The 19,003-nt window shown below is 46.3% G+C and overlaps 1 protein-coding gene and 1 non-coding gene across 2 annotated transcripts; both read right to left on the reverse strand.

Annotated features, from left to right (window-relative positions):
• Nucleotides 1–1,714: 1,714 nt before the first annotated feature.
• LOC132532844 (rho GTPase-activating protein 20-like) lies at nt 1,715–14,893 on the reverse strand. The gene is made up of 2 exons (XM_060172217.1): nt 14,722–14,893; nt 1,715–1,868 (listed from the first exon to the last, which is right to left on the reverse strand). The coding sequence occupies exons 1-2, from the start codon at nt 14,817–14,819 to the stop codon at nt 1,715–1,717; spliced, it is 252 nt and encodes an 83-aa protein (XP_060028200.1). The 5' UTR covers nt 14,820–14,893.
• LOC132537190 (U6 spliceosomal RNA) lies at nt 12,933–13,039 on the reverse strand. Its single transcript, XR_009548653.1, has one exon. It is a non-coding gene; the product is annotated as a U6 spliceosomal RNA (small nuclear RNA).
• Nucleotides 14,894–19,003: the final 4,110 nt, after the last annotated feature.

The following is a 19,003-nucleotide window of genomic DNA, read 5'->3' on the forward strand; positions in this document are numbered from 1 at the left end:
GTCTGGAGAACTCTCAGAAGGCTAGAAATGGACCTACCCTATGATCCTATAATTCCTCTCATGGGGATATATCCTAAGGAACCCAATACACCCATCCAAAAAGCTCTGTGTACACATATGTTGGCAGCACAATTTGTAATAGCCAAAACCTGGAAGCAACCCAGGTGTCCAACAACAGATGAGTGGCTGAGAAATTTATGATATATATATATATATATATATATATATATATATATCAGTTATAAAAAATGGTGACTTTACCATTTTCAGCCAATCTTGCAATCTTGGATTGACCTTGAAAAAATTCATGTTAAGTGAAATAAGTCAGAAACAAAAGGATGAATATGGGATGATCTCACTGTCAGGCAGAAGTTGAAAAGCAAGATCAGAAAGGAAAACACAGGTAGCACCAGAACTGGGATTGGCATATTGCACCAAAATAAAAGACTCTGGGTTCGGTGGGTGGAGAGAATCCAAGAAGGATGACAGAGGACCTAGTGGGGGTTGTATTGTTATATGGAACACTGGGAAATGTTATGCATGTACAAACTATTGTATTTACTACTGAATGTAGAACATTAATTCCCCAATAAAGAAATTAAAAAAAAACACTTACGCATGCCCCATCCTCCCTCTGTACAAGGAGGGTGTCCTGGGGAGTCATTCCAGGCTGGTCCCTGTCGTTAGCAAGAAAGATGCAGCTAATCAAATCCAACAGGGACCCAAAAGAAAGGAGAAAAGATGAGCTGTTAGTCTGTTTTTCCCCCAAGTCAGTATTTGTTGCTACTATGTTTAATATCCTGTGCTACTTTTCAAAGTGGATGAACATTCTTATGAAGTCAAGTCTAAATCTCAGGAAAGTAAGGAGTTTTAGTTCAGGCAAGTGAGAGGAGCCCTGGAAAGTATGACATGGTCTGTGAGGCTGGAACTCCAGATCTGCAACTTCTCTCAACTTCTGACCGAGAACCCATGGCCCAGGGCTCTGGGGAAGGAGGGAAGGAAACTTGTTTTGAGAATCATGCAAAGGGGAAACCTGGGCCTATTGATTCACTCAACAACAGTGTGTGTGTGTGGGTGCAGGATTAAGGGTGATGGTTTATGGTCTAGTTGTTCTCACATGGGTAAAATTTCCCATCTCACCATGATAAGTGTCTGCAGTTTATGGAATTTCAATTCACCTTTGAAAATAGCTGTTGTCTCCAATCACAAGTTGTAAGGAAGGGAAAATAAAGAGTGCTGACCACAAGTCCCTCAGAAATCCATAATGGAGTATGATACATATGTGAAGGAGGGACCAACACCTGCCTGAGTGGCAGGTGGCTCTAAACCAGAACTCACCACCATGGGGCAGGGCAGGAGAGAGGGCCACACTGCTGTACAGATATCTGCATTATTTCATTACACTTGTACTGGCAAAAATACCTCTCCAGACAGGAATGCCACTCTTGCTTTTGCTGAACATACCTGCAGTGCAAGATCAACTCCACACAATACTGATGTCCATATTTTCTTTCTTTGTCTGCTGGCCCTCTCGTGCATGATTACACTGTCCCAGATGACCCATGCTTTCTTTTGTTTTTCCCTTTTAATGTTCAGAAGAGAATGAGAGAGAAAAACAAAGACTTCATGCTTGAGCAATTGGCTTTACAAACAACCAGATAAAAATGTTTTAGATGTAAAAGTCATGACCACATGGAAAACCAAGATGGAGGTCTTACGAGAAAGTGACCACGAAGCTTTTCCTGGACCAGCCTACAATGAGTGACCTCCGGTCTCTGCTGGTGGCTCTCCTGGACCTCTCCAGGTAGGCAGACACCCACAGGCTACGCAGGGGCACCGAGTGCTTGATCGTGAAGTTGCTTTCAAACCTGGAGAGACAGCAAGAAGACTTCACTCACTCTGCCCTGTACTCTCAGCCGAGCCCATGAAGACCTGCTCCTGCAGCTCTGTCCTCATCTGGCAGCTCAGCAAGAGTGGGGAGAAGGGCCTGAGCACTGTGTGTGCTGACTGATCCTGGAGACATCTCACCAAAGGCAGGAAGCAGCCAGCCCTCAGAGCTGAGGCTCCAGTGTGGCCGCACTCTGTACTTCAGTGTTTACAAATGCCACTCAGTGAACAATGAGTATCCTTTCCTGTTGCTGAAATTCTGACACTTATATTTTTTTACATTTAATTGTATATACTATATAAATAAAACTCATAAATTAATAGAAGTGATGCACTTTTTACTTCAGACCTGCTAGTTTATTTTAGGCCTTCATACAAAAGAACACAATTGGAAAAAAAATTCAATTCCTTTTCATAAAGGAAAGAAAAAAGATTATTTCCAGTTTTTTTCAAGTATTGATTTAGGATGAGAGGAATAGATCACCAGGTAGCCTAATTTAAAAATCCATTTGGTGACTGATGAGAGAGACAGAGAGAGAGAATAATACATGACACAAGCATATGCAGTGCCACAGACCAGACCTAATATTTATGCTGCTCAGTTGTTTCTACCCAGTGCCAGAAACTTCTCCAGTCACAGTCACTCTCCTTCTCTCTCCCCCCCTGGTATGTACATTTTTTTTTTTGCACTGCTGGGGCCTTGCACATGCATAACGTAACCACTACAGCCAACCAGCCCAGGAGGTGGCACCAGGAGGCAGCATTCAGTGCTGCTTTGGCCCACATGGCCTGCACTGTCCCCACCCCCAGGTCATACGTGGAGATGGAGCATCTATATACTTTGAGCTAGAGATGAGCAAGACGTGTGAGTATAGGTGCAGCTGTCGCGCCTGCCTCCTGTGACCCCTTTTGACCATGGCTGTGGTGGCCAGCAGCAGCCTGCCACAGGGCTCCTCCCAAGCATACTCTCCTTCAGAAGTGGCTGAGTCCTCAGAAGACCCCCTGGAACACATCAACCACAGCCAGTAAGGGCTCAAATAGACAGCAGGTTTGTATGCTTGACATCCTCAGTGACACGACAGGCTAGTCATTTATTTTAATCTGCCAAACAGAAACCCAGACTTCCAGTCAGGAGTCCCTGGGTTATAGAGAGCCCCTGTGAGAGATGAGGTCGCTCAGGGACTGATGGAGAAGGGAGCAGTTTGAAGTCAGGACACTGGGCCTCGCCATCTTAGACGGGAGGGCGAGAGGAAGCAGCTAGGCCACTCAGAGCTGCGAGGAAGAAAACAAGCAAATAGACAAAGGGAGAGAGAAATAAAAAATCTCCAACACAATAAGAAGGTTCTCTGGGAACTAGCAGAGGTTACATTAAATGGCATGTAGAGCTGTGGAGAGGTGAGGGCAATGTGGCTGCAGGTGAGTCTAAAAATTTAGGTAACAGGAATCTGGAAAACTGACTCCAATCTTGTCTAAAGCAATTATTACACTTTGGGGAAAAATTATCAGAATCAGCAAATAACACTAAAAGATCCAAATATCTCTAACTGCAAGGAAGTGGCTAGATAATACTGAACTATGGGTGAACTTCAATAGGACTGTCCAGTCTTAACAGCTATGACAACTCAATTCAATAGAACATGAAAGTTCTTGACAAACACGGCAGATTATTTTACTCATTTCATTATTTATACAGAAAACCCTCCCCTGGACCCTGAGAAGTGTCTGCCTAAGAAGGTCTAACCTGCTTTCTCATATTCCGCAGGACTGAGTGCCAAGAACAGGACTCTCTCTTCATGAAACCAGAGCTGAAGACCAGCAGAGTCTGTTCCCATGTTTCAGAGGGAATGAAGCAGAGCACTTCCCATCACTGCCCTGCTCCTCTGACAACCACACCCAGCACAGGGAGAGCCTACCTCAAGCAGGAGAGCCAGCCAAGACACCCTGAAAGCCTGGAGGACTTTTGGGTAGAAGCAGACATCCTTCACTCTTACTCCTTGACTTTGAAGTAAAGTAAGAGTACAATACCCCGAGTACTGCCAACTTCGTCCTCAAGTCTGAAGATTCTGCAGTAGCCTTGGCCACTGGAGCTGTGATGTCACAGTCTAAGGCTCTTGACATCACTGACACACTGCAGAACAGCCTCCTGGGACCAGCAGTGCCCCCAGCTATTGATCTTTAAAAACCAGTATTTCGCTTGTGAGATGACAGCAGCCTCACATGCAGGTGTAAGAAAGGACTTTTAGTTCTACTGACCCAGTGGTAGTACTTGCCTAGATTATAGTATCATGGTCAGGATGTTCACAAGGACAGAGTCAGACATATATATTTATCTGCTCATGATACCTTTAAACTCACCTAAGCTTTTTTTTCCACCTCTATCACTACTTTCAAATTTCAAAAATGTTTTACTGAATTCCTCCTTCATCTCTTTTTTAAGGGGGGATTAATGGCTTACAATAAATGCAGTTGTTAGTACCTGTATAACATTCCTAATTTTTCTGTATCCTTCTGTCTCTGTCTTCCTCTTTCCTCCTTTCTTCTTTTTCCCCTCATTTAGGAGTACAGTTTCTCACTGCTCCCATTACCAAACATGTGTGTCCCCACCTCACCCCCTGGTAACCACTATAGTTCTCCCACATTCTTAGATAAAGCTGCACATCTTTTTTTTTCACATTTGTGTGTTTAATTCTCTACATTCTGAATGTGAGTGAAACCATTCTGAAGCTGTACCTTACCTCCTTACTCATCCACTAAGTATAATCCATTTTATCCCAATGGACACAATATCATCTTTTTTATTTTCCAAGTGATACTTCATTGAGTATATGTCCCATAACTTTTTTATCCAGTGATCTGTCATAGGGCATTTGGGCTATTTCTAAATGGGGGCTATATAGTTCCTAAACTGGAGAACTGTGAGCTGTGGTTTTCCTAGTTGTTAAGGAAGCTTGATGGACACCTGTCTTTTATTTACCACTAGACACACAACCACCTCAACATTCTGCCTCTGTCAAGCATCATTAACAGTTTTGGATGAGACCTTGGTTTGCAAGACTGTATGTTTCAGACATGTCCATGCAGCTTCCAGGGGAAGTTTCCAACACTGTCCAGGTTCTGGACCCCAAGGTGCTAATGACCGTCCACCACAAGTGGCTACTAGTGAATTCTTATCTGCACCTACAGATTGGCCTACCTATTTAAGTTATTTTCCTGAAGAAATGAAAGTGTCTTATAGTGAGAACAAAAAAAAAAAAGGCCCAATTCTCATGCAACCAACTTTTGAATGGGGAAGACAGAAATTCAACAGAAGAGACCACCAATCACAGTGTGATTCTAGACTCCTGGAAATATCACCCAGATAAAAACAAAGAGGGAAGTGAGGGAGTAAAGGTGGAACATGAAACCTGACTGACACTGTGGAGAGGACAAACAAGGAAGGCTCCTTGGAAGAGCTCATTTGAAAGGAGACTTATTTGAATTTAATTTCTTTTTTTTTTTCAGAGCTCTGCTCAGATCTGGCTTATGGTGGTAGGAAGGTTTGAACCTGGGACCCTGGAGCCTCTGACATAAATGCCATTTGCAAAACCATTATGCTCTCTCCCTGGCTCTTGATTTATTTTAATCACTGCAGGGAATAATCCTGGCCCTGCCATCTGTACAGTGCTACTGAGTGGCCCTAATGCCCAACTGTATAATATTTAAAATAAATTTTCAGAGAGAGAGAGAGAGAGTGCAGTTGGAGAAAGAGAGACAGAGTCATCACAGCACCTGTCACCACCCATGAAGGGACTGAGGCCATGGATGGTGCTGATGCTCCAATGCAGGGACTCAAACATGGGAGGCATGCACTCTAACAGATGAGCTATCTCCAGTCACCAAAATGTAGTAAACACACTTTGAATTCATCTAAAATGCCACTGTGAATAACTGCAGGAGAAATATAAACTTGGGGGAGGGTTGCCAATTCTCACTGGCATTTTTAGCTAAAATTAGTATAAGACCTGTTCCCAGACATCAACATTGCTAAAATATTTTATTTATTTATTCCCTTTTGTTGCCCTTGTTTTGTTTGTTTCTTTGTTTCAGCTATTATTGTTGTTCTTACTGATGTGGTCATTGTTGGATAGGACAAGAGAAATGGAGAGAGGAGGGGAAGACAGAGAGTGGGAGAGAAACAGAAACCTGCAGACGGGCTTCACTGCTTGTGAAGGGACTCCACTGCAAGAGGGGAGTCGGGTTTGAACCGGGATCCCTACTCCGGTCCTTGTGCTTTGCACCACCAGCACATGACCACCAGTGCTACACATGGGTTCAAGCCAGCCGGCCTGGGGCACTTCTCTGAAATGCATGTCTCTTCCGAGGGAAACAGAGGCAGAGAAAACACTCCAGTTCTAGAAATGCCAGGAGACCACCAACCTGGACCCACACCCCGCGCTCCAGCCTTCACCCTAGTCTGGGAGCTTGGCTCGCCATGTTGCCCCAGGCCAAACTCAAAGTTCAGGATTCCAAACCACCTTCCCAGAGGACCTCATCGTGGGCCACACAGAGAGGAAGGACAGCTGGCGCACATTTCGGGTGGGCGGGCGCCCAGAAAGTTCTCTGGGCTTGGCCGCTCCTGAAGCCACAGCAGACTGGTGGGTTCCGGGGTCCCCTCCTGCCCTGGCGGTTGGGGTGGGCAGGAGGCACACTGTCCGGAATCCTCCTGCATGGGCGGGTCCTCACCCTCGGGGCGCTGGGAGCTGCTGGCAAGGACACACTGGGGAAGCCCAGGGACCCAAGGACCCCTCTCCTGGCAGGAAGGAAAGGGAAGGCCAGCTGCCCAGACTCTCTGGCGGGGTCCCTGCGCTCCTGCTCCCAGAAGCCAAAAGCAGCGGGATCTGGGGGCGCGCAGCCACCCTTCTAGGGTGTCCCTGCCTGGGGACAGGGTCCAGGGACTCTGGCCCCTCAGCGGCTGCACCCCGACTTCGCCCCTCCCCCCACCCAGTACCTTCCCAGGCAGGGGCAATACCCAAGCCATTGAGGGCACAGAGCCCCTGGGGCCACTTACTTGGTATTGGAGAAATCTCAGTAGATGGGCTCCAGCACGATGGACCTGGCCGAGGCTGTCCAGCACAGCACTGTCCTGAGTCCTCAGCAGTACTTACACGCGGGGGGCCTCCGCACAGTCGTGGCCAGGTGCTCAGGGCACGGGGTCGAGCCCCAGTGCTGGGACCTATGGGTGCGACGCAATGCAATGCAGCATGGGGACGAGGAGGCATTAGGGCGCAGGCCGCTGGGCTCCATGGCGCTGCGCTGGACGCAGCTGGGACAAAGGGAAGAAGAGAAGAAGGGAAGACCAGGAGAGAAAGACACTTGCAGACCTGCTTCACTGACTGTGAAGCCAGACCCCTGCAGGTGGGGAGCTGGGGGCTGGAACCAGGATCCTTATGCTGTGCCACTTGCGCTAAACCTGCTGCACTACCTCTGAACTCCCTTTTTAAAATTTTTTATTTATAAAAAGGAAACACTGAGTAAAGCACAGGGGTACAACTCCACACAATTCCCACCACCAGACTCTGTATCCCATCCCCTCCCCTGATACCTTTCTTATACTTTAACCCTGGGAGTATGACCCAAGGTTATTGTGGGATGCAGAAGACGGAAGGTCTGGCCTCTGCAATTGCTTCCTCGCTGAACATGGCCGTTGACTGGTTGATCCATACTCCCAGCTTGTCTCTCTCTTTCCCTAGTGGGAAAGGGCTCTTGGGAAGCAGAGCTCCAGGACACACTGGTGGGGTTGTCTGTCCTGGGAAGTCTGGTCAGCATCATGCTAGCACCTGGAACCTGGTGGTTGAAAAGAGTTAACACTCAAAGCCAAACAAATCATTGACCAATCATGGACCTAAGCTGGAATAGTGCAGATGATGAGCTAAGTGGATTCTTAAGAAATTCTTTAATAATTTTAAAATAGGCACAGGTGGTGGTGATCTCAGTTGAGCATGCACATAACCATGACTAAGGAACCAGGTTCAAGGCCCCAGTGCCTACCTGCTAGGGGGTGGGGGAAAGCTTGACAAGCAAGCAGAGCTGCACGTGTCTTTCTCTCTCTCTCCATTATCTCCCTTCCTTGTATGAACTGCCTTGTTCTATCAAATAAAAATATAATTTTAAATATAAATTCCTTAAAATTAAAGGAAGTCAGGCAGCAGCACAGTGGGTTAAGTACACTGGCTCTCAAACTGCAGGGGGTTTGCTTCACAGGCAGTGAAGCAGGTCTGCAGGTGTCTATCTTTCTCTCCCCCTCTCTGTCTTCCCCTCCTCTCTCCATTTCTCGCTGTCCTATCCAACTACAAGGACATCAATAACAACAATAATAACTACAACAATAAAATAACAAGGGCAACAAAAGGGAAAATAAATATTTTAAAAATTAAAAATAATAATTTAAAAATATTTTTATTATCTTTATTTATTGGATAGTAACAGCAGAAATCAAAAGGGAAAGGGGAAGTAGAGAGGGAGAAGAGAGAGAGAGAGAGAGACCTGCAGCACTGCTTCACCATTCACAAAGCTTTTCCTCTGCAGGTGTGGTGGGGACTCAAATCCAAAATAAATTTTAAGAATCTAACTCAACTCATTTTGTGTTGATGGTGTTAGGGTTTAGAGACAGACTTAAGTTTGAATAGAATCTAGAGACAGGATGTAAAGTTCAAAATCTCAGAGCCAGAAAAAGAAATAGGGCTTTGCCCAGACCCACCCCTGCTACCTGCACGATGAGACTGCCTGAGAGGAGGACAAAGCAGTAGGAATATAATATCCCTTTGGAATATAATATCCCACTGGAATATATAACCCTTTGGAATAGAACTAAAATAGGCCTACTAGCTATCTTCAAAACAGAGACCTCAAATCTTCATCTGCAATATTCCAGCCTTTAGGTTCATGATTGGTCAACAATTTGGCTCTATATGTTAACTCTTCTTTCAGCCATCAGGTTTCAGATGCTACCAAGATGCCTACTGGACTTCCCTGGACAGACGACTCCACCAATGTGTCCTGGAGCCCACTTCCCCAGAGCTCTGCCCCACTAGAGAAAGAGAAAGACAGGCTGAGAGTATGGATCCACCAGTAAACATCTATATTCAGCATGTAAGCAGTTACGGAATCCAGACCTTCTACATTCTGCACACCATAATGTCCCTGAGTCCATACTCCCAGAGGGATAAAGAATAGGAAAGCTATTGGGAGGGGATGCCATGTGGAGTTCTGGTGGTGGGAACTGTACCCCTCTTATCCTATGGCCTTGTCAATGTTTCCTTTTTATAAATAAGACTTTAAAAGAGAATAGCATACATAGAGAGTTGTATACAAAAAAAAATAAGTGGGAGCTTCTTTAAAAGACAAAAAAACAGGGGGGCAGTTGGTGGTGCACCTGGTTAAGTGCATACATCATAGTGCACAAGGACCTGGGTTTAAGCCCCTGGCCCCAAACAAGCAGAGGGAAAACTTCACGAGTGGTGAAATGTAGCTACATGTGTCTCCATCTCTTTCCCTTTCTATATGCTCCTCCCTTCTCAATTTCTCCATTTCTGTCTAATCAATCAGTCAATCCAGACATAGATAATTTAAAAAAAAAGAGGCATCACATGCAGAGAAACTCCCCTCTCCCTCTGAGCTGAGGGGGGACATTTGCAGAGCTTCTTCTTGCCTAAACAAAGTGCTGGGTGAAGATTTTGCCTCTTATTTTGTATTTCCTCTCACCTATAAAAGAATGCAAATGGGAGGGTAGAGTAGGTGGGGTGCACTGGGTTTAGTGCACATAGTATGAAGTACAAGGACCCATGCAAGTCTTAGCCAAAAATAAATAAATAAATAAATGGCTGTCAGGACCAGTGGATTCATAGTGCTGGCCCTGAAACCTGGCAATAAGCTCAAAAGCAAAAAAAGAAAGAAAGGAAAAATAGACAAAGAAAAGCCAAGAGAAAAGGGGGGGAGATTCAGGCACTGGTATACTTGGTTAAACACATAACAATGCACAAGGACCTGGGTTCAAGCCCCTGATCCTCACTGCAGGAGGAAAGCTTCAAAAGTGACTAAGCAGGGCTGCAGGTGTCTCTATGTCTCTCCATCCCTCTCGCTCCCCCTTCCATCTCGAGTTCTGGCTGTCTTTATCCAATAAATAGATAGTTTAAAAAGAAAAGGATATTAAAGAAAGGAAAAAGTTAAGCTACTGAAAACAAGGCTTTCCAGAAGCAGTTTGTTTCCACTCATGTGCTCCCTAACAGGGGACCTCAAAAAAGACCTTTCTTATTTCAAATGCCAATTTGATGTAGACTTCTATCATGTAAATTAATTTTCTATTATTATCTTTATTTTTATCACAATCTACTATACCAGGGTTTCAAGGAAAGTTATTTTATGGTAAGCAGGCAGCCAGTCACCACCACACTCTGAATTGTTGTTGTTGTTATTATTGGATAGACACAGAGAAATTGAGAAGGGAGGGGGAGATAGAGAGGCAGAGAGACAGAGACACCTGCAGACTGCTTCACCACTCACAAAGCTTTCCCCCTGAAGGTGGGGACTGGGAGCTTGAACCGGGTCCCTATGCACTATAATGTGAGCATTCAACCAGGCACTCCACCACCTGGCCACCACGGTCTAAATTTAAGATAACGAATAATAAGGGTAACATGGCACAGAATAACTGGCTCATCAGATGAGAACAAAAGGCAAGATCCACAAATTATCTTCTTCCTTGTGTGCCCTTTCAAGCTCCACAGAGTGCTTCATAATTTTTTGTTTGTTTGCTTTTTCTTTCCTACTTTTTATTTAATAGGACAGAGAGAAATGAAGAGAGGAGGGAGAGACAGAGAGGGAGAGAGACAGAGAGGTACCTGCAGACCTGCTTCACTGCTTGTGAAGCTTCCCCCCTGCAAGTGGGGAGCAGGGCCACAGAGCAGGGGCTCAAACCCAGGTCCTTGCACATAGTACTATGCACTTCACTGGGTGAACCAGCACCTGACCCCTATTATTAATTTTTGTTTGAAAATCAAAGTTGTATTTATTTCTGGGTATCAAACCATAAGATGACTAATAAACTGACATTTATTTATCTGAACTTTTTTTTCATATAAATGACTTGAGGTAAAACATTTTCTTTTTTAGTAGATGCACTTCTATATTTATTAGTGAGAGTAAGAAGCAGGTCATCACTCTGGCATACATGGCATCTAGGATCAAGTCTCCTGCCAGCAAGTTCTATGCAGTGCTGCAAGCCACCTCATACTGTTTCCATAGCTTCTAAACATCACCATAGGTTTATGTTAAAAGAAAAAAGCAGAGAGTCTAGCTGTTACACTGTGGGTTAAACACAGGCAGCGCAAAGCACAAGGAGTGGCATAAGGATCCAAGTTGGAGCCCGTGGTTCCCCACCTGCAGGGGGGGTGCTTCACAGGCAGTGAAGCAGGTTCTGCAGGTGTCTCTCTTTCTCTCCCCGCTCTGTCTTTCCCTCCTCTCTCCATTTCTCTCTGTCCTATCCAACAACAATGACATCAATCATCAATAACAACAAATAAGTATTAAAAAAAAGGGCAACAAAGGGGAAAATAATTATAAAAAACCAAACTCATCTATTCTCCAGTCAGATCACCTTTGGAAACTAAAAACTAGGAAGGGTAGATGATAATTTCAGTGTGATAAATAAGTTGTCAATTTAAAATCCTAGGGGTTATATTTTTAATTTTTTTAAATATTTATTTATGTATTCCCTTTTGCTGCCCTTGTTGTTTTGTTGTTGTTATTATTATTGTTGTTGTTACTGATGTCATAGTTGTTGGATAGGACAGAGAGAAAGGGAGAGAGGAGGGGAATACAGAGAGGGGGAGAGAAAGATAGACACCTACAGATCTGCTTCACTGCCTGTGAAGTGACTCCTCTGCAGGTGGGGAGCTGGGGGCACAAACCAGGATCCTTAAGCTGGTCCTTGCATTTTGCTCCGCTTCCGCTTAACTCACTGCGCTACTGCCCGACTCCCCATTCTTAATATTTTTTTTTCAGTTTAAATTTTTTTTTTGCCTCCAGGCTGGGTGCTGGCACTACATATCCACTGCTCCTGGTGGCTATGTTTTCCATTTTACTTTTTTATTTTTTATTATTATTGATTTTCCCATTTGTTTTCCTTGATTAACTGTTATCATAGTTATTATTGTTTTTGTTGATGATGTCGTCATTGTTGGATAGGACAGAGAGAAATGGAGAGAGGAGAGAAGACAGAGAGGAGGAGAGAAAGAGAGACACCTGCAGACCTGCTTCACTGCCTGTGAAGCGACTCCCCTGTAGGTGGGGAGCTGGAGGCTGGGACAGGAATCCTTCTGCCAGTCCTTGCACTTTGGGCCACGTGTGCTTAACCCACTGCGCTACCGCCCGACACCCACTCTTTTTTTTTTATATACTATTATTTTTCATTTAATTTATTTGTTGATTACTAGAATACTGTTTAGTTCTGGCTGATATTGCTGCTGGGGACTGAACCTGGAACTGTGAAGCCTCCCCGCCAGTCTCCATTCTCAGCTGTCCCATGCAGGTGCAAGGTTCTGGGTGGGATTGATCCCCAGGCACAATATTTGAGAATAATTTTTAAAAAGTCTTTGTATTACTTAAAAGATGTACAGTTAAGAGAACAATATTACCATGATTTTTTTCAAAAAAGCCAATCTGCAGCCCTGGAGGCTGGCACAATGGTTGGAGTTTTGGACTCAAGCATGAGGTCCTGAATTCTACCACCAGCATCACATGTTACAGACTGATGCTACAGTGTTTTCTCTCTCTCTCTATCTCTCTCTCTCTCTCTCTCTCTCTTTCTCCTCCCTTTCTCCCTCACTAATTAATAAATCTTTTAAAAGAGCTCCAGCATATGTAGAAACAGGGTTCAGACAGACCTAGGATCCCACACATGCAAATCCAGACCTCTTACCACTGAACCACCTCTCAGCTTGCATTAACTGGATCTTTAAAAGATTTTAATTATTTATAATGTGTACATATATTTTATAAACTTTTTTTGAAAAAATATGTTACACTTCATGAATTTGTGTGTAATCCTTGAGCAGGGGCCATGCTAATCTTCTCTGTATCATGCCAATTTCAGTATATGTACTATCAAAGCTAGGACTATATTATAATCTTATTTAAAAAGTGTTAAGAGATGGAGACAGTTGGAGTCGGGTGGTGGCACAGCGGGTTAAGCGCACATGGCGCAAAGCTCAAGGACCGGAGGAAAGATGGCGGTTCCTGGTTAGAGCTCCTGGCTCCCCACCTGCAGGGGAGTCCCTTTACAGGTGGTGAAGCAGGTCTGCAGGTGTCTGTCTTTCTCTCCCCCTCTCTGTCTTCCCCTCCTCTCTCCATTTCTCTCTGTCCTATCCAACAACGACATTAATAACCACAACAATGTTAAGCAACAAGGGAAACCAAAAGGAAAAATAAATAAAAATTTAAAAAGAGTGGAAAAGAATAGAAAAGAAAAAAAAGAAAGGGAGACAATGAGATCTTGGTGAAAACAACAACAAAAAAATAAAATAACCTATTTATACTCTAGAATTGCAAAATGGCTAGGGCAGTGGATCTGTAGGCATTAAGTCCTGAATTCAATCCCCAGCATTGCTTGTGCCATAGTCATGCTCTGCTTCTCTTTTTGGTATTAATAAGTCACATTTTTTTCCTTTTTTAAAATTTCCTATTTTTTTTTAAACCACAGTTCCTGTCCGGTTCCTACCCAGCTCCAAGATTGGCTCCTGCCTGGCTCTGCCCAGCTCCTATTGCAGCTCCCACCTGCCAGTGCGCTGGCCGCCCTGTTGTGCGCAGGCAGACTGCAGTCCCCCCAGGACTGTCCTCGCAGACACAAGAGCCCCAGGCGCCCCCCGCCCACCCCCCATGGCACAAAGAGCCCAGCCAGGCCCAGGCCTCCTGAAAGGGGTAGGGGGTGGGGGGGCGCTGGGAGTGGCCTCCCTGGACCAGCAGTTTGCAAAGTGCCAGACCCTCATCCCAGACCCAACCCACAGCCTGGCAAATGGCTCAACAGGGGTTGGAGCCAGCCAGCATGGGGCACAGCTCAGAAATGCATGTCTCTTCGAGATAGACAGAGGCAGAGAAAACACTCCAGTTCTAGAAGTGTGAGGAGACCCCCCAACCTGGATCCACACCCCGCGCCCAGGCCTTCACCTTAGTCTGGGAGCGGCGGGCGCGCGGAAAGTTCTCTGGGCCTGGCCACTCCCGAAGCCAAGGCAGGCCGGTGGGTTCCACCGGGGTCCCCTCCTGCCCGGGCGGTTGGGGTGGGCGGGAGGCGCACTGCCTGGCCTCGAGCTGCCCCGGCGGGTCCTCAGGGCGCTCGGAGGCCACAGTCATGGACATGCTGGGCGAGGCCCTGGGACCCCAGGACCCCTCTCCTGGCTGGAAGGAAAGGGAAGGCCGGCTGCCCAGACTCTACGGCGGGGTCCTTGTGCTTGCGCTCCTGGAAGCCGAAAACAGCGGGATGTTGGGCGCGCAGCCACCCTTCCAGGGTGTCCCTGCCCGGGGTGTGGGGTCTGGGGGCTCGCGCACACCTCCCCCGGGTGCACCCCTGCCGGGGGTGCGCATGGCCCTTATCCAGGGACTGGCCCGCTCAAGGCCGCTGGGTCCTGGGGGTTGGGGGGGCGCACAGTCACCTCTTCGGGGTGTGCCTGGCCCTGGGTACGGTGTCCAGCGGCGCTGGCCCCTCTGAGGCTGTACCCCGACTTCGCCCGTCCCCCCACCCAGCACCTTCCTGGGCAGGCGCGACACCCGAGCCTTCCAGGACAGGTGGCACCGGGGACCACTTACTTGGAATTGGAGGAATCACAGTAGATGGGCCGAGCACGATGGACCTCGCCGCTGCTGTCCAGCACAGCACCGTCGTGACTCCCCAGCAGTACTTCCATGCAGGGAGCCTCCGCACAGTCGTGGCCTGGCGCCCAAGTCGCAGACCCGGGCCCCAACGCTGGGGCCTATGGGTGCGACGCAACGCAGCGCAATGCGCGTAGGGGTGACGTGACGTCACGTGACACAACGCGCGTGGGGGTGAGGTGACACGAAGCGGCGCTAAGCAATGCGGCGTGGTGGCGACGGGGCCTCAGGGCACAGGCCGCAGGGCTCCATGGCGCTGAGCTGGACGCAGCTGGGACAAAGAGAAGAAGAGAAGAAGGGAAGACGGGGAGAGAAAGATAGACACCTGCAGACCTGCTTCACCTACTGTGAGGCCAGGCCCCTGCAGGTGGGGAGCTGGGGGCTCGAACCAGGATCCTTAGGCTGTGCGACCTGCGCTAAACCCGCTGCGCTACCTCCGAACTCCCTTTTTTTTAATGTTTTATTTATAAAAAGGAAACATTGAGTAAACCATAGGATAAGAGGGGTACAACTTCCAACAACGACGACAACAATAATAACTACAACAATAAAACAACAAGGTCAACAAAAGGGAATAAATAAAATAAAATATTTTTTTAAAAAAGAGGGGTACAACTCCACATAATTCCCACCACCAGAACTCTGTATCCCATCCCCTCCCTTGATAGCTTTCTTGTTTTTTAACCCTAGGAGTATGGACCCAAGGTCATTGTGGGATGCAGAAGATGGAAGGTCTGGCTTCTGCAATTGCTTCCCCACTGAACATGGGCGGTGACTGGTTGATCCATACTCCCAGCCTGTCTCTCCCTTGTCCTAGTGGGCAAGGGCTCTGGGGAAGCAGAGCTCCAGGACACATTGGTGGTGTTGTCTGTCCAGGGAAGTCTGGTCAGCATCATGCTAGCATCTGGAACCTGGTGGTTGAAAAGAGTTAACATACAAAGCCGAACAAATTGTTGACCAATCATGGACCTAAGCTGGAATAGTACAGATAAAGTGTTGAGGGGATTCTTAAGAAATTCTTTAATAATTTTAAAATAGGCACAGGTGGTGGTGACCTCAGTTGAGCATGCACATAACCATGACTAAGGACCCAGGTTCAAGGCCCCAGCGCCTACCTGCTAGGGGGTGGGGGTGGGGTTAAGCTTGACAAGCAAGCAGAGCTGCACGTGTCTTTCTCTCTCTCCATTATCTCCCTTCCTTGTATGAATTGCCTTGTTCTATCAAATCAAAATTTAATTGTAAATACAAATTCCTTAAAAATAATCTAAGCGAAGTCAGGAGGTAGCACAGTGGGTTAAGTACACTGGCTCTCAAACTGCAGAGGGTTTGCTTCACAGGCAGTGAAGCAGGTCTGCAAATGGGAGGTTGGGGTAGGTGGGGGTGCACTGGGTTTAGTGCACATAGTATAAAAGCACAAAGACCCATGCAAGGATCTTGGTTGGAGGCCCTGGCTCCTCCCTGCAGAGGGACACTTCACAAGCAGAGAAACAGGTCTCTATCCCTCTCTATATACCCCCTCCCCTCTCAGTTTCTCTCTGTCTTAGCCAAAATAAATAAATAAATGAATCAATAAATATATGGCTGCCAGCACCAGTGGATTCATAGTGCTGGCCCTGAAACCTGGTGATAGGCCCAAAAGCAAAAAACAAAAAAAGAAAGAAAGGAAAAATAAACAACAAAGAAAGAAAATCCAAGAGAAAAAAGGGGGGAGTCAGGCAGTGGTATACTTGGTTAAACACACAACAATGCACAGGGACCTGGATTCAAGCCCCTCATCCTCACTGCAGGAGGAAAGCTTCAAAAGTGACTAAGTGGGGCTGCACGTGTCTCTGTCTCTCCCTCCCTCTCTCTCCCCCTTCCATCTCATCTCAAGTTCTGGCCGTCTCTATCTAATAAATAAAGATAGTTTAAAAAGAAAAGAAAATTAAAGAAAGGAAAAAGTTAAGCTACTAAAAACGGGCTTTCCAGAAGCAGTTTGTTTCTACTCATGTGCTCTGTAACAGGGGACCTCATAAAAGAACTTTCTTATTTCAAATGCCAATTTGATGTAGACTTCTGTCATGTAAATTAATTTTTCTATTATTATCTTTATTTATTTGATGGATAGAAACAGCCATAAATTCAGAGGGAAGGTAGGTGATAGGGAGAGAGACAGAGACACCTGCAACATGGCTTCACCACTCAAAAAGTTTTCCCCTTGCAGATGGGGGCCAGGGGCTTGAACTTGGATCCTTGTGCACTGTAACATGTGTGCTCAACCAGGTGTACCACAATCAGGACCCCAGGACTATTTAAAATAGTATCTTGCCAAAAAGCAGTTAGCAGTCACACTCCAGGGAGACTGTTCTAGCATCAGGAGACACTTGTAAACACCCCCCCACACACACACACACAGACAGGCTCCAGGGGGCAGAGGAAGCCAGTCTGACCTGGGAGTGAAGTGGGCAGGGCATACATGTGGCCCTGGGTCCTTCCACCTCAGTGGGCCCCCTCCCCTCGTCTTTCAACCTTTTCAGTTCAGATGACAGATTTACAAGCAAGATAAAGGTACCAAGCCAAGAAGGAAAGGAAGATAATAGAATATTAACAGGGGTTGGGTTGTAGCGCAGTGGGTTAAGCACAGGTGGTGCAAAGCACAAGGATCAGCCTAAGGATCCCGGTTCGAGCCCCCAGCTCCCCACCAGCAGGGGAGTCGCTTCACAATCGGTGAAGCAGGTCTGCAGGTGTCTGCTGTTTTCTCCCCCTCTCTAACTTTCCCTCCTCTCTCCATTTCTCTCTATCCTATCCAACAATGATGACATCAACAACAATAATAACTACAACAATAAAACAACAAGGGCAACAAAAGGGAGTAAATAAAAAAAACTTGTAAAAAATAGAATATTAACTTTGGGTTGTAACTATGTGTCACAATTCTGATTCTAGAATTAACAGGAATTCACCACAGAATGACACCCACAGGAGACAGAGGGCATGCTGTATATATAAACACCCTTTCACCAGAGTAGGATTAGGATTAGAGCTTTCAGTGAACAGACTTTACATATCTCTATATATCAAATAAATCATTTTTACTCAGTTCAAGAGCCAGAGCCCAGGGCTGGTGGAGGGTGTGTGCCCTGTTTCATAGGGTCCTCAGGTATAGCCCCTGCACCACAGGGGAGCACCAGGCAACCGGGTCAATTCAGTTCCTGTGCTGTCCCTCTCGGTCTCTATCTAGAGGAAAATAGTTAGAAAGGTGGCACAGGAGCCATGAAGTCACCCATGTGTGAGGCTCTGGTGTTGCATTAAATGAACCATTACCACAGTTCTCACATTAACTTTGCCGAGTCGCCTGTACAATGGTATTATATCAAGTTTTTGAATCAGTAGAATTGAGGGCAATGTGTTGTAAAAGGCATCCAATGAAAAATCTGTGTCAAGTCAAAAGATAAGGAGTTGAATTAAGGCATTTATTCTTTGCAAAAGGGCATGCAGGCAACAGTTGCCTTCAGGCAGCAGCGATCCTCCTCTCACCCTTCTCCCATATTTTAAAAAATTTTTTATATATGTATTTATTTTCCGTTCTGTTGCCCTTGTTTTTCATCGTTGTTGTAGTTATTATTGTTGTTATTATTGTTGTCATTGTTGTTGGATAGGACAGAGAGAAATGGAGAGAGAGAGAAGGAGTAGACAGATAGGGGGAGAGAAAGATAGACACCTGTAGACCCGCTTCACCACTTATGAAGCAAACCCCCTGCAGGTGGGAGCCAGGGTCTTAAACCGGAATCCTTAATCCTGCCCTTGAGCTTCAAGCCATGTGTGCTTAACCTGTGGCACTACCACCCAGCCCTCTAGTTCTGTATTGCTTAGGGATCCTTATGCCAGTCCTTGACTTCTCCCATCTTTCATATCTGATGCAGAACTATCTCCTCCACCTTTGGACTGGGCCTCAGAACTCACATTAATCTCCCTGTTGTCTAAACAAGAAAAGGAAGAGAATCTGAGGGTCTCTACTGGAAGGTTAGTAAGGACTGCAAGTAAATATTATCTGACCTAAACAATACAAAACTAGAGGGCTGGGTGGCAGTTCCGCAGGTTAAGTGCACATGCTCCAAGCTCAAGGGCTGGATTAAGGATCCTGGTTCAAGACCCTGGCTCCCACCTGCACAGGTCTGCAGGTGTCTATCTTTCTCTCTTCCTCTGTTGTTGAGGCGGTCTGATGTCGGGCTGCACCGCG

The sequence above is a fragment of the Erinaceus europaeus genome, chromosome 2, assembly GCF_950295315.1.
Source record: "Erinaceus europaeus chromosome 2, mEriEur2.1, whole genome shotgun sequence".
Taxonomy (NCBI): domain Eukaryota; kingdom Metazoa; phylum Chordata; class Mammalia; order Eulipotyphla; family Erinaceidae; genus Erinaceus; species Erinaceus europaeus.

Excerpts from the sequence above, each read along its gene's own strand:
- LOC132532844 (XM_060172217.1), bottom strand. The coding sequence starts at position 14,819 with ATGGAAGTACTGCTGGGGAGTCACGACGGTGCTGTGCTGGACAGCAGC. Across the intron at positions 1,869-14,721 it reads TGTGATTCCTCCAATTCCAA|GTTTGAAAGCAACTTCACGA; the intron begins GTAAGTGGTCCC and ends CTGTCTCTCCAG.